Genomic DNA, 15439 nt, shown 5'->3' with positions numbered 1-15439 from the left:
TACCCATTCCATTGTGGGTGTGCGCTTACGTAGATGAGTGACGGCCGGTGAAGCCAACAGGAGAACCGATACCTCTGCTCAGGATTCTGGGCCAATGAGAGTTCGCGAACAACATCGCTTCAGTTTATTGGAGGTAATCTGATTGGCGGATACTGTACGTGGGCGTACGTGAGCGTCTCCCTCGCCGTCGTCACGTTGAGGAGGGAACAAGGAAGTTAAAAACGAACGAGGAGGAAGTCTGAAGTGAAGTAGACTGGTGTGTGAGCCCTACTGTCACTTGTACTCTGTTACTTAACGGTTTACCTTATCCGACGAGCACGATGGCTAAGTAAGTTCCCTAATGAGTTTTTACTTATTTAATTTAAATATTCTGTAAAGGAGAAAGGTTGCGACTGATACGTGCGGTTAAATCATTGTCGACTTTATTGTCGCTTTTTCTAATTTGCCGAGAGTAATCGTCTCGATCACTTAGGTTAGTGAAATGAGCTGTTAGCATGTTAGCTAACCCGTTTTAGTGTTAAGTAGAAATATATGTGACATTTCGCGTGAAATTTGACCGTCATAACCGACGTAGTGGTTGCTATGGACCCTGGGGACTAGGAGCTTTGAAATCATTAGTGGTGTCATGTCTGTGACTTTTAAACCCATGTTTTCATTTCCTTTTACTCAAAGATGAAACAAATGGGCTCGAGATACATTATAACAAGTATATACTTTGCATAAAGACGTTGTTTATGATGATAATGAGGGTGGACAGTACTTGTTGTTGATGTCCAGCCTGTCACCAGATGCCCATCAGAGCCTTTCAGTAAATGTGATTATTCCTCTTCTCCTCACAGAGCAGACATTGCACTGATTGGTTTGGCTGTCATGGGCCAAAACCTCATCATGAACATGAACGACCATGGCTTCGTGGTAAGATGATGACTTCTGTGTTAATTTCCAGTAAAACAGGCAGTAAAACTTGTTCCACTGTCGTCCACTTTTATTTCACTCAGTAATCGCCAAACCTCTCCGACAGGTCTGTGCTTACAACCGAACCGTGTCCAAGGTGCATGACTTTCTGCAGAACGAGGCCAAGGGCTCCAAGGTGATCGGAGCCGAGTCTCTGGAGGACATGGTGTCCAAGCTGAAGAAGCCCAGGAGGATCATCCTGCTGGTCAAGGCTGGGCAGGCTGTGGATGACTTCATCGACAAACTGGTTGGTAGTTTGTGCCGAACTGTGATCAAGATCACAGTCCTATCTTGTTAAAAACAACTGGCTTTATGTTGCATTTGTTCTTCCTCAGGTTCCTCTTCTTGAGGCCGGGGATATCATCATCGACGGTGGCAACTCTGAATACAGAGACACAACAGTAAGTCGCAGAGAATCACTGTTTAGCAGTAAATCTTCATTTCTGTTTGAGGATATTCTCATAGTAGTCGTGTGTTTCTGTCATGCAGCGGCGGTGCAAGAGTCTGCAGGAGAAGGGCCTGCTGTTTGTCGGCAGTGGAGTCAGTGGTGGAGAGGAAGGGGCACGCTATGGACCCTCACTCATGCCAGGAGGACATAAAGAAGCCTGGTGAGTCGTCACAAACTCTATGTTGCACTTCAAAACAAAGCTACTACCGACAAAGTTGGACATATGTGGCACTTTGGACATGTTAAAACAGTGAATATCTCTGTTTTCTAAATATTCATTCATCCATGTCAGTGAGTAAGTTAATCAGTTTAAACACTTGTTTTATTTTTAAGGCCTCACATAAAAGACATCTTCCAGAGCATCGCTGCCAAGGTTGGAACAGGAGAACCTTGTTGTGACTGGGTGAGTGGCATTTAATTTGTTTTGTGTACGTAATGTTTACTTCACCTTTCACGTCAAGCCATCTCACAATAAATCTGACTGGTTTGCTTCTGCAGGTTGGAGATGAGGGTGCAGGTCATTTCGTGAAAATGGTCCATAACGGCATTGAGTATGGCGATATGCAGCTGATTTGTGAGGCATATCACCTGATGAAGGATGTTCTGGGCATGGACCACGATGAGATGGCACAGGTGAGCTGTATGGTGTAATCTTCATTCGTATTGTTATTGTCATTATTTTTGTCAGCTCCGAATAATCGAATGGAAAAAAAACAAAAAACAATGTGGCTGCCTGTTTTTTCACACTCAGGCTTTCGACATCTGGAACAAGACAGAGTTGGACTCCTTCCTGATCGAGATCACGGCTAACATCTTTAAATACAGGGACTCTGATGGTACACATCTGCTGCCCAAGATCCGCGACAGCGCCGGACAGAAAGGCACAGGGAAGTGGACGGCCATTTCCGCCCTGGAGTACGGCACGCCTGTCACTTTGATCGGTAAGAGGAAGAAAGGTGGTTGTGGACAAGGAAGTATCTGGTTTCCTTCTCTCTTCTTCCAGTGCTGGCTGCTTTCAGTAAACTGTGTTTGTCATGATGACATGGCAAAAGGCATTACATCACACCCGTTAAGACTTCAACATGGCTCCAACAAATGAAAGGGCAGTAGGCCTAATGCTCAGAGTTGTAGGACTAATGTTTAGAGTGGCCAGTGAGCTTCTTCCAGGGAACCTGATCAGTATGTGGCTGCCACTAAGAAGATTGACGGCTTTTCTAGTGGCCTGCTCATCTCAAGTGACATAAGGGGGATTTGTGACACTCTCTGTGGCTTTTGCCTTTGCTCTGCTTGTATGACTCTGTTTTTATAAACAGACATGGACAAGATGGAGGTCAAGAAGCAACATGATAAACAATCAGTAAAAGATCAATCAGACACGTTTCTGCCACAAAATAGCTGCTTGTCACCAAATCCCTGCAAACATTGTTCAGTTTAGATTTTTAAGAAATGATCCCTGTCAGTGCTGTAGATCCTCTTGTGATAGAGAGATAGAGGCAGTACAAAAGGCTTCATTGTGCGAGAGCTGAGCCGGTCTGAGGACCAGGCTGACAGGCCGGTACAGTTTGCATGGGTGGGTTTCTGCCCCCCAATAGGGACAACATTCCTCACCAGGATTGTTCACTCACTGGACACATTTACTCTCAATCCCTCTCTGTCTCTCTGCCTGTGGGTTGCACCACCTAGCTGTGCATTTGTTTTTAGCAAGTCATGCTTACCCAACAACTTTTACCTCTTATCTTGATATAGTGGCAAGATCATTTTTAATGTGGCAACTGGCAATCCCTGATTTTTTTTTAATGCACTAGTGACAATCCCTGCTTTTACAACAGTCTTTACTACTGCTGAGTCATGCAGATCCTTGGTCATTGTCTTCATGTTAGCTTGGTGTTTCTGTTGCATGGCATTGACTAGCAAAACCTGTAATGCAATCATTAGCTGTGAGAGGTTTCATGAAATCTAAATGACTGTTTACAGACTCCTGTTTTTGTGTTTGGAGGGCTCTCTGTTTTTGTGTGATGCTCCAATAAGGTGACGTGTGCAGAGAGCTAACCTTGTTGTCCCTCTCTATTCTCTCCCGCCCTCTGCGTTTCAGGGGAGGCTGTCTTTGCCAGATGCCTGTCCTCTCTAAAGGATGAGAGAGTGGAGGCCAGCCGCAGCCTTTCAGGGCCACAGGGGGTCAAATTCAGCGGCAACAAGGCTGCCTTCCTGGAGGACATCAGAAAGGTAGAACACACAGTATTGTAGACACTCTGTTGCCAGTTTATTGGGTACTCCTTGCTAAAACTAATGCAGTCTAATACAACAGTCTTACAATAAATCCTACCATCATGAAGGTTATAATGTGCAGTTTTTTTAAGTGTTAGCTTTTTCTGATCATTTATGAATGTAAAATGCACCTTTTCTTTTTAGTGACTTATATCAATTTCAAGTTACGTTACTGTATCAGAATAAACGTATTCATTTTCCTCTCTTCAGGCCCTCTACGCCTCCAAGATCATCTCCTACGCGCAGGGCTTCATGCTGCTGCGGCAGGCGGCCAAAGAGTTTGGCTGGTCCCTGAACTACGGCGGGATCGCTCTGATGTGGAGAGGAGGCTGCATCATTCGAAGGTACACATTTAGCCTCATGTGTCCTCATATCAAAAGATTGCCTCACCGGCGCCTTGCGCAACCTTATGTCAACAGGCATCTTTCACACTGATGGTGAAAACTGTGGTTAGGCAGTGTAAGAGGCAACTTCTTGAGAAAGCAGTTAGAATAAAATGGACAAGTTTTATTTGTTGATGTAATTCACTTTGTAAGATTTTAAAAGTTTACATTTTTTAATTGTGGGACAGTTCTAGGTAAATAAGTCTTAATGTAGTGCCATAAAGGAAGTTATTAACTCTATTTTGTCACTGCCCTTGGTGTAATGCTGGAGTGAGAAATCTAGATGAAAGAAAGTATGACTTTTCCTGTAATGTCAGACTGAGAGAAGAATGAGGAAACTATGGTTGTGACACTGGTTTGCTTTGTGTAATCTGGCAAAGATGTTGCATAAACCTAAATCAAATATAACACTCACCATGTCCTCATACAGTATGACTGAAAGTGTGTCTTTCCTTTTCTTTGTTGCCGCTGTTGGCTAACCCTGCCCTTCCCTCTCCCCACCAGCGTCTTCCTGGGTAAAATCAAAGAGGCGTTCGACAGGGACGCCGAGCTGCAGAACTTGCTGCTGGACACTTTCTTCAGTAATGCTGTGCAGGACTGTCAGGTATGAGGAAGGAGGAAGTGGCCAAAGACGAATCTGCAATACCCACATTGACAAAGACACACAAAACTAGTTATATCCTCTTTTGCAAAGAAAGGAGGGAACCGTACCACTTGCAGACTTAATAATCACATATCTGAGATGCTGTTTTTCTGCAGTTTGCAAACTGAAGTCTGGTGATTTCCTTGTACATTGTATTGTTAAAGAAAGGACACAGTTGATCGTTTATACATCATCCAAACTATCTTCTGAGACTATTCAAGAGTTCTTGGTTGAGGTCTTCTATCTGTGGATCTGTGGAAAACCTACCTGAACCCAATAAGTCGACCCAAATGGAGATAAAACACCAACATTGGAGACAGCATGATTAATTAACAAGCAGTCGTGCGTCATTTGTCTCTGCACTTCACAATTCACATTTTCCATCTTCTCCTCAAAATGCTCATAACAAGTCCACTCAGATCCACCTGGTATTAGACATATTGCCGACAATAGAACGTAACTCAACCCGACCTAATTGGACTGAATATAATTTGAACCCGGCTCGGATCTCAGTCACTGGGAACTGAGTGGCCTCGTGAAGACCTCTTGTTCTTGGCTTCACATGCACCCGACCATATTAACGACCAAATTACATTGTCTCCATCAACAAAAACCTTTGTTAACCTGTTCGATTTCTTTGTTTAGGAGTCATGGCGCAGAACAGTCAGCACTGGAGTCCAGCATGGCATCCCGATGCCCTGTTTCACCACAGCTCTGTCCTTCTATGATGGTTACAGACATGAAAAGCTGCCAGCCAACCTCCTCCAGGTAAGACAGAGCCCACTGTGCATGTGGCCGATCGCAAAGAGTAGATCACGTGTAGCGGTCGTGTGTTTGTGTTGGGATCTAGAGGCTTTTAAGACCCTGACTGTATACGGAATGTGTTTGTAACTGCTTTACTCTTCTGTCTTTGGACTCTTTTGAAACTTCATCAACATAAATATAGAACAATTTGTAATTTTAATAATTTATCACACAAAAATGTCACATGACTGGTTTTAAATGTGAGGATTTGCTGCTTTCCCCTGGTTTATATCATTGCAGATTGTTTGAAGAAAACAAGCAATTTGAAGATTTAAAAGTATTTGAATTAATTGTTGTTTATGTTGTGTTGGGTTTTTCTTAGGCCCAGAGGGACTACTTTGGAGCCCACACTTATGAACTGCTGTCAAACCCTGGTCATTTCATCCACACCAACTGGACGGGCCATGGTGGAAATATCTCCTCTTCATCCTACAATGCTTAAGAACCACCTTCACATCACTCAGAACCACAAACAAGAGAGCGAAGACGACATGTTACACATTCCAACTTTACAACCATGCCTGAATATTTACGAGCCCCCCATCCGACTGCAACAATCACCTTAATCTGACTTTTTACTCCTCTCAAAGACTTGTTGCAGTTTTATTTATCAAGAAGTGTAATCACAGATTATGTGTGTTGTAAACTCTACACCCTGTGTGTGTGTTGGTGTAGCGACTTTTATTACAAAAGGGGGAGCAACAAAGTGTTGACTCTATCAGGATGCTATTGATATTACGCTGGCTATCAGGCTAATGTTCACCAGTCATGCTTGGCCCAGGGTTCATGGTGTTAACACTGGATTAAGGTGAACCGTTGCACTGTACTGTATTAGGCTAAATAAAGATTTCAATCCCTTTATAATTAGCTTGTGTGGTCCTTACTCTCTGGGTGCTGTAAACAGGATTGAGGTGTGTTTGTGTGTGGAGCACTAATTTAGGCAACAGGTGACATATGTTGCCTGATATATAAACAGGATATTCAGTTTAAAAGCCCTGTCTGGTGGAAGACAGACACTTGGAGCCACTGGCCTATTCAGTGTGTCTGACGTGTGGATATATACAGTAAATATGAATTCATGACATACAAGCTAGCACAACTCCACTAAGGTTTATGAGAAAATTGTGAAAATGCTCAAAAATGTCTCAAAATGAGGAAATCCTGTCTTTTAAAAACAGACCTTTTCTTTGGCCCATGGCGTAACTTTCCAGTAAACTTATTTGAAATTATAAATATAATCAGGTTTCTGATACATCAGAGTAACAAACAGGACTGTCAACATGACCTTGGTGGTAATGAGTTAGAATGAATGGGCCCTGCAGTGAAATGTAAAGTGGACTATTTCACATATTGTCCTTTCAGTAACAGTCCAGCAGGTGGCCCTAAAGACCCTGTCACATGTTTCTTTATACACATTGACAGTAATTCATTAGAAAAAAAACTGAAGGCATAGTGCTGTGACAAACCATTCAGTTTTCAGGCATGATAAAGAGGGTGGACACAATAACAAAGACATACATGTGAATTTCTTAACATTCTGATTCAACTCTATAGGACGTTTTGAGGGTGAGTATTGGATTGCACTATATTGTAAGATAAAGAAAGCACTATAGCCTCAAAATGAGGAGCTGAATCAAAGACTGAACATTATAAATAAAGAAAGGTTAGTAAAGTAAAGATTAAACTGCACAGGTGTTGCTGGGTCCTCTCTCTATATCCCAGTCCAGTCCTGTCCCAATATACAGTACGCAGCAGCTCTAGTAAATGGGAATAGTTGAACTGTATGGTGCATACAGTGCCCAATTTGTGATTCTAGATCAGTGGGTCAGGGCCTGTTGAAGGGGTCACAACATGACTCATGGAGCAGGAAAAAAGAAAACTATTGTTCTGCTACTCAAATTTAGATTTTCTTTATCTAACATTTCTCTGATCTTAGCTTTTTTCATGTGAAATAATGGATAGTTTTAACTCTTCAGGCCTCTTAAAGAGATGAAACAGCATCAGGTTTAGAGGAGAAATCAGTCTGGTTAAAATGCTCATTGATACATTCAACCTGAGATGAGGGGACGTACGCACATACTGCTCTTCAAAGGAAGCCCTGGTAGCCTCAGGGTTAAGGTGCTGACCGTGAACCTCAACATCCACTTCTGCTGTCTAATAGAGGCATAATATCCACCAAAACTTTTTTTTTTTAATTTCACAAGCCAAAACACAAATTGTGTTGTCAAAAGATGAAACAAATTACTTTCGGAGAAAAAGGTAAATAAATGTCTCGGCTGGCGTCAGAAAACATCCTCACATTGATGAAGGTCCGTTTAGGCACAGAGAGATTAGATTCTAGAGGAGCATGTTTGAAGAAACAAAATAAAAACCAAACGCTTTTATTACTCTTCTTCCTGCTGCACTCTCTAAATACTTGTCAGGGGATTCTCAGCTGTACTGTCAGCTGCTGAGAGAAACGTGCCAACAGCACTACTTCCACCCCCACAGCAGCAAGGGATGTCGTATCTGACAGTAGTGTGTCACAGCTGCTATTACACCTGCTGTTTAACAGTAAACAAAGCCTCACCTCCGTGCACCTGTGCTGCTTGTGAAGCTTCAGTGATTGCCAGATCGATGTTTGTATGTCGAGCCTCTATCGTCTATTCAGCCATCCTGGGACGCTTCAAAGACCTCCTCATGTCAGAGCTTTGATCCTGAAGGGGAACACAGCAGAACAAACAACGTAAACACTGTCATTCAAATGCTTAACTACATACACCAAATACCGTCAACAGGCCGCTCGACCCTGCTGGCCCTCCACCAAATGATTGCTACTCTGTTATTTGGGTTCATTCCATTGTTTCATGAGAAATAAACGTCTCTTTTCTCTAATTTCTTAATTCATCCAAAGGACAGAACATTCTCTACAATTACAGGATTTGTATTCTTAATGATGCCAAACAGAGGTTGGGTTGGAGAACGAGAGGCTGTTAGAGCTCAGTGAAGGCAGTGCAGGTGGAGGATGAGGCCACTGAGTCATCTCCAGACTAAAAGCAGGCAGCACGGCAACACCAGACAGTATGATGATGATGATGATTATGATGCATAATGAAGCAGGAAGAGGAAGACTGGACAACAGATGCAAATGGCTCGAGCCCATTGGTTCCTAGTGGAGATCTTTAAAAAACAATCAATATATACTTTCATTTTTTAAAAAAGGCTCTACAACAGCTGGGCACTGTAAACTCTAATCATATATAGTTGTAGGCTAAATGCATTGGTTGGGGACTATATTCAGTCACGGACTTGGTGCACTACTGAGTATTTCTGGCAGCAGTGTATGTAAGACTAAAATTAAACATCCTCATCATGATGAAGGAGCATGTCACCCAGTATAACAGTGTGGCTCGTTGATGTGTGGAGGTCTATGGTACAGAGGAACAAGTAATATCAGGTTGTAGTTACACAGACATTTGTTAGTAGGACCAGTTCATTGTTGGTTTTGGTCGTTTCATTGAGCTTATCGACAATAAAGAAAACACAGAATATCAAAGTAAAACAAAGGTTCAACCTGAGTTTGTCTTTCATTGGAAACTGCAGTAGGAGCAGAGGAAGTGGCAGTAGATGCATTCAGGAAGGATTCAACTAAAGTTTGGGTTCATAGATCCAGGGAAGTACCTCAGTGAGAAGCTGGCAGAGAGGACCCTCAGAAACCACATCGGTTCTCGGGACTGACCACCCCGAGTTCTGGAAGAACTTCTCAACCTGCTAGCAGTGGGAGAAAGCACATCGATTCACAGTGTGTTCCCATGTTAACAGCAGCCAGCTTCAACAAAACTACAGTTATAAAAGGGATGTTTGTGGCCCATGACTTAGAAACTGTTCTTTGATGCAGGAAATTGATGATCCTCACAGCCTTGTATGAAATATCAGTACAATTACAGAGATTTGATTATTTTAGAGACCTGTACAAACTTTTCTGTTACTATCATTATTTGACCTTCAAATAAATAAAACTGATCAGGATCTGATTGATGCGTCTTACACAGCTCAGATTTCAAGTTCAGGTTATAAATGGGTTTATAAAAAAAAAATGTAAATTCTGCCTTTTTTCAGCATTTTATTTGGTGTAACAGAAAATAATGTACAGATCTTATGAACTGAAGTTTTTTTTCTTAAACATTTTCTCAAAGTTCAAATAATTTCATGCCAAAAGCAAGATTTTCCATTACCGGCACTCTTAAGATTTGAAATAACAAAACCCTCTACCACTATTGTTTCTCATAATATCTGCAGTTCATGACATCCAGCAGGAATGTATTTTAGGTTTGCATTGCATACATCCCAAGGGTTTTTCTCCAGGAAGACTTTTTTTTTTTTTTACCTTGAAATTGGTTCCATGGGCTACTAAATGCAAACAACTCTCCACGAGCACATAAAAATAATCGAAAGGTTATTAGGAATAGATTTCAATAATTAAAAAGCGACTTGGGAGTCCTGTCCCACAAGCTATTACAAAATGGCACATCAGCACCATCAACAGGCAGAACATTGAAACTACACCTATCAACCAGCCAGCCAGCATCAAAACTACAAAGAGCAGAACACTTTTAGCCAAATCTGAGCTTCCAAATAAAATCTTAAAAAGGAATCAAATTAAGAGGATGTAAAACAGTAAAAAAAACAACTTGAGGTGGAACCTAGTAAGAAAAATGATTATATTAATCTACATTTCATCTACATTGAGAGACGACAGGTGATTAAAAACTCAAACTTTTATTTTACACTGCAATACTAAAATATTTCAATACAGAAAGTGTGAACTCCTGCTGGCATGTTCAATCAGTTGTTTAAGTCCCTTTTGAAAGTCACTCAGCTCATACATTCCAACCACTTTACAATCAAGGTAAAACAGAATAACACATCAAAAAGAAACCTACTAGTTAACACTTCCATAAGTTATCAGTGACTGTTACGAGGACAAAGAATAAAAGCATTCACGGACAGAAATGCATGTTTCAGATTTAAGGCAGGCTTCGTGTTTCACAAGTGGGGAAAAAGAATAAGTATGATCACTGCCAAACTGCAGGTGTGACTTTGGTCCTATTTGTGACGTTTGTAGGTATAAACAAATACCTCAGGCCCAATTGAGTATGGTCCGCTCTAAATTTCATTAAGGGATGGTCCAAGGTTTCTTGCTAGTGAGGTGAAGAAGATCCTTTTCAGGATTAAGGCAGTCGCGCAGCAATTCCATTGTTGGTTTGTGCCGGCCCACCCAACAATGTCTTCAGCTTCTCCATAACTGACTCCAACCTGGGTTGTCCATGTCCGAGGTCCCTATACATGTGAATTAAAGTGTTGGCAGTTCAATTAATGTAAATTCAAAAATAAGTCACTGTCAAGAGTGTATCATACCTAGTCAAATTCAGTTTTATTTCAGACTTCCCTGTGATTCACAAAACATAGAAAATGCATTCGTAACCACTTCAAACACAAACTTTCAATGGGAACTTGACAAACATTCACCACGTCAACCTCTGAGCTCACTTGCAAACTTCAACACACTTTCAGTGCCCCCCCCCCCCCCCTCCCCCACCCCCCCACACAGACTTCACCAGCACAAAGTCACATTTTCACACAGAGAGGGTGGAATAACAAGGAGAAAATAAAGCACACAACCAGACAGAGCATTCACATCAAATCATACAGCAAGAGAAAGCTACGAAAGGATACAAATACTCATAGCACTTGACATTTCACTGTGTTTTTAAAGAATTAAGGATGATAGGAAACGATGAGAGAAAGCAGAGACCCTAGGGATCTCGAGACGCAATAAATGTCCTTGTGATGGCCATTAGGAACACACTCGTACTTGCTTCTTCCTCTCACACTCGCACAAAGCCACAGGTTCTTCTCAACTCTCGCAGGCATTTGTCTCTTTTTTAAAACAAAAAACAAAAAAAAATTGCACAAGCAGTCCTTCTCACACTTGCTTTCTTTCATTTTTCTCTCCCGTTCGCTCACTCGCACTCGGTCCAACACAAATCCCACTCATTGATCTCGAAAAGCGACAAGAGCAGACAAGATTTCTATATCCATAAAAAAGGGGAGAGGAAAAAAAGACAACACCCACCGTCTAACACAGTATATGCAGAGTGAAGCTGTGTTCTTTGATGACAAAGCATTTACACATGGGAAGAGGGGAATTGATACTGAGATCTGTCGAACATTGCTGCCAATGAGGCGCTTCCTCCCGGGAAATTGGGAAAGAGTTGGTGAACTGCAGAAGAGATTTTCATGAAGGCGTTTCCAAAAGACGTCAAACAAAAAGCAAACAAAAAGTTGCAATCAACTGCATACAGATATATAATTATATCAAGCCCATTTTACAAGGGGATGGGGGGCTCTCGAGATATTCGTGCATGTTTATAAATATTTATCTTGCATGCATCATCTCTGTGTAACATTTTAAAAACAAAACAAAAAAATGTGGCAGTTTCCACTAACAAACTAAACTTTTCACCCATTCAATGCATGACTACATAATCAGTCACACGCAAGTATACATTTTCTCTTTAACAAAATAAAAGGCAGTGTGTTTTTAAATAGGAACATAAGATATAAGCAGTTCCCAGCTGTATTATGTATACTTACCAGATTAGCCTAATAGCAACAGAAAAGGTAAATTCGAAGCTATCTACATTCCCCAACTAGAAGACTTTGACTCCATAGAGTTGCCAAAGCCAGAAGTGCCGAAGCCACTGCTGGAGGCGGTGTTAGTGCCTGCAGGCCAACCGAGGCTAGCTGAGCTGGGGCTGCTGTAACTGGTGCTGGCAGAGCTATAGGTCTGGTCTCGAGTCGTAGTGGCTGTGCCTGCCGTTGTGGTCAGACCCTGCTGGTTAGCCAGCATGCCCATCATTCCCCAACTGCTCTGCAGCGCCGCCTGGGCAGCGGCCACCATTGCTGGGTTAAGGCCGAGAGCCCCAAAGTTAACCCCACCGCTACTGCTGCCTAGCCCACCGCGATTACTGCCATAGCCCTGACTGAACCCACCAGCCCCAAACCTCCCACGATCCATCATTTGCCTACTATTATTGTGTTTGGGCTCAGCGTTGGAGATGTGCACGCTGATGCCCTTGATGATCAAGTCCTCTCCACACAGGGCCTGGGCGACCTGAGAAATAAGCGAGAAGTTGTTTATCACTACAGTCATCATTATGCTACAAACTAACAATCAAACTCTGGTCAAATCAAATCTCACCTGGTCATCGGCAAACGTGACAAATGCAAATGCTCGGAAAGGTTTGGGGATGAAGACGTCAGTGACTTCGCCATACTGCATGAAGTACTGCCTCAGTTCATCAGTTGTCATGTCCTCTGTACAGCGGCCAACAAAGATTTTACGGCTCCGCATGGGTTCATCGGGACACGCCTGAGAGGACAAAGAGGCTCAGCAATGAATGTAGTGATCTACAGTTTGTTTTTCTTAAGTAATGCTTCCAACTCATTCAGAATTAGTTTTCTAACATTTGATAAATATTTGTTTTTTGCAATTGCAATTCAGTGAATGTGAATCATTCCAAAGGTTTTAAGTCAAATTAGGAGACAGAGTTCTATTTCTACATCCTCCATAATAGTCAATGTTTAGCATCCCTCCTTAAACCTGCAGATTATGAAAATGACCTCGACATTAACGTTTAAGGTACAAAAATGTCAAACAGAAGAAATCCAGATCACCAATATCTTACCAACTGATCCTTGACCCAGAGACAATCTGAATGTATTTATATCATGAGGTTCTTGACTATACTCTGGGCTAAATGGTGCCCAAAATACCTTTGAGTTGGGAAGTTTGCAGTCGCACCATCGTCCATCAATCATGTGTCTCTGAGCAATCACTTTGGTTTGCGTCTCATAGTCAGTGAACCGGACAAACCCAAACCCTTTTGAGTTACCAGTCTTTGCATCTCTCTTGACCTGGAAGCAACACAGAGGAAATTCAAACTTCATTACACATTTTAACTAAACCAAAAACATAACAAGATATCCTTATTACACTCTAAGCCTAAAACAGAAAACGTTGACAAGAATATTCAGAGTCAGACGAGACATCACTACCTGCACCATGATGACCTCCCCAAAGGTAGTGAAGTAATCTTTCAGGTCTTGCTCTGTCGTTTTCCATGGCAGCCCGAGGACGATGAGATCCGATGTCTTCTGAAAGCCCCTTTTTACCTTCACAGCTGAGGCAGCATCTATTTCATCCATCTTCCTTTTGTTATCTGTGAAGAATAAATTGATAACAGGTTACATGAGGGAAAAAAAGAGTCAATCACATGCAATTACAAATCTCCTTGAAATGAGGTGACGGGTCAAGACCCCCTGAGCTCTTGGTGGTGACGGTGACATACAACAACCAAGACATGGCCAAAAGTATGGGGACACATCAGCATTAGACCCATATGTGGTTGTTGAACATCTCACTCCATACCCATACCCATTAATGTGCCGCTATAAAAGTTCCCACTCTTGTGTGAAGGTTTTCCACAAAACTTTGAGACCTGTATTCAGGGCTTTGTTCCCATTCAACCACAAGAGCATTAGTCAGGCGCTGATGGTGGGCAATAAGGCCTTGCTCAATCCAGTTCATCCAATAGGTGTTTGAGGTGTTAAGGTGAGGGCTAAAAAGCACACTCTGTTGCCAGTTTATTGGGTACTTCAAGCTAAAATGAATACAGTCCAATACAACAAGCCCTGCAGAGGCGTTGATTCAACTGTATGTGTGAGTGTTCGTGGACAGCATCTACACAAAGACCTGCCTCACCTTTAGGGTAATTGACGACATAGACCAAGTTTCCCCAGTCGTTCTCAGGCGCATGCAGGACACCCTCCACGAGCCGGACACCCCTCATGCACTGGGACTCTGGGTTCCTGTACCGCAGCCCGCACGCCCCTGGAAACTGTGCTGCTACCGAGGACAGCAAAATAGTACCGTCGTCCTCCGAGGGGATCTCCATGGGCTCTTCGTTTTCATCCTCAGCCACACGAATGTACAACTCTGACATGGTGTCTAAATGGCTGATCGCTGGTTCCAGTGAAATCAGCGGATGGAGCTCAAGTTACTAGTAACGTTACAGACGACGGACTGATGCACACGAGCTCGTGGTGTCGACCCTCGCTGAAGTTTACTTCTGTTAGCTGGGTGACGCAACTGAAACGCAAGGGCAGTCAAACGCAGACAGAAAAACTGTGTGAAACGCTATCACTCACTCCACAACTCTCTAACATTTAATAGCTCGCGGCCATGAATACTGTGTCTGTTCTTCTCCGCTAACAGCACGCGTAAACAAGTTAGCCAGCTAGCTAACAAGCTAGCAAACTCAAGACAGCCTGAAAAATGAATGACCATCCAGTTTTGCACTGTGCCTACCGTCAACAAATACAAGAGTTCTTCTTTGATCTACTAGCGTGTGGCCGGAAATTGTACGTAAATAAAAACATCGACAAGTTATCTTATTCGGTGAAGTTTAAGTACGAAATCGTCAGACTACAATGACTATTTGCAGCATTACAAGGCTAACCTTTCCAACCTCAAGCTAGCTAACAAAATGGCTGCGCAGCTTGTAGCGATGACATCATCTGGTTGGGAGGGTACACTTTTTAAATTTTTGTAGGGATGCCAGAAGTTAAAATTAAAAACATTGAGTTAATAATATAACTTCAGATCACCCATTGTCGGTTAACTTTTTATAAAACGGTTTTAAACTGTAAGTGGTTGACTTGATTAATCTTGTCGTGCTCCATAACTTACAAAGGGCAAAGTTTAAAGCTCCCGATGTACCCTTTGAAGCCAGATCATAACTATTCACCTTAAAAGCCCAAACAAAAGGTGCGCACTGAGAAATTCTATTGAATAATATAATGTGTTTAATACTATTCAACCATGTGTCTTGTAGTCCC

General features: G+C 42.3%; 2 protein-coding genes across 3 annotated transcripts; one reads left to right on the top strand and one right to left on the bottom strand.

Annotated features, from left to right (window-relative positions):
- The first annotated feature begins 233 nt into the window (after nt 1-233).
- On the top strand, nt 234-6361 carry pgd (phosphogluconate dehydrogenase). The gene is made up of 13 exons (XM_070910565.1): nt 234-328; nt 840-915; nt 1022-1201; nt 1290-1355; nt 1444-1562; nt 1736-1805; nt 1901-2035; nt 2154-2343; nt 3495-3625; nt 3878-4011; nt 4555-4654; nt 5339-5461; nt 5820-6361. Exons 1-13 carry the CDS (start codon nt 321-323, stop codon nt 5937-5939), a joined length of 1452 nt encoding a protein of 483 aa, XP_070766666.1. The 5' UTR covers nt 234-320; the 3' UTR covers nt 5940-6361.
- A 3878-nt stretch (nt 6362-10239) lies between these two features.
- tardbpa (TAR DNA binding protein a) lies at nt 10240-15061 on the bottom strand. Of its 2 annotated transcripts, XR_011597456.1 has the most exons (7): nt 14304-15061; nt 13598-13761; nt 13316-13456; nt 12741-12911; nt 12569-12653; nt 11613-11759; nt 10240-10816 (listed from the first exon to the last, which is right to left on the bottom strand). XR_011597456.1 is itself a non-coding variant. In XM_070910839.1 (5 exons), the coding sequence occupies exons 1-5, from the start codon at nt 14542-14544 to the stop codon at nt 12177-12179; spliced, it is 1194 nt and encodes a 397-aa protein (XP_070766940.1). In that variant the 5' UTR covers nt 14545-15061; the 3' UTR covers nt 10894-12176. The 2 variants fall into 2 exon arrangements, 1 of the variants encoding a protein (XP_070766940.1); XM_070910839.1 differs by lacking the exon at nt 10240-10816 and having other exon boundaries at nt 10894-12653.
- Nucleotides 15062-15439: the final 378 nt, after the last annotated feature.

This window comes from Enoplosus armatus, chromosome 8 (assembly GCF_043641665.1).
Source record: "Enoplosus armatus isolate fEnoArm2 chromosome 8, fEnoArm2.hap1, whole genome shotgun sequence".
In the NCBI taxonomy this organism is placed as follows: domain Eukaryota; kingdom Metazoa; phylum Chordata; class Actinopteri; order Centrarchiformes; family Enoplosidae; genus Enoplosus; species Enoplosus armatus.
This window is presented reverse-complemented; position numbering and strand designations above follow the sequence as displayed.

Bases quoted from the DNA above. Each gene is read 5' to 3' on its own strand.
- pgd (XM_070910565.1), top strand. The intron at 2,036-2,153 runs GTGAGCTGTATG...TTTCACACTCAG, and splicing joins ACCACGATGAGATGGCACAG to GCTTTCGACATCTGGAACAA. The intron at 5,462-5,819 runs GTAAGACAGAGC...GGTTTTTCTTAG, and splicing joins TGCCAGCCAACCTCCTCCAG to GCCCAGAGGGACTACTTTGG.
- tardbpa (XM_070910839.1), bottom strand. From the start codon at position 14,544: ATGTCAGAGTTGTACATTCGTGTGGCTGAGGATGAAAACGAAGAGCCC. The intron at 13,762-14,303 runs GTGAGGCAGGTC...TATTCTTCACAG, and splicing joins TGTCGTCAATTACCCTAAAG to ATAACAAAAGGAAGATGGAT. The intron at 12,912-13,315 runs GTATTTTGGGCA...TTGTCCTCTCAG, and splicing joins GCAAACTTCCCAACTCAAAG to GCGTGTCCCGATGAACCCAT.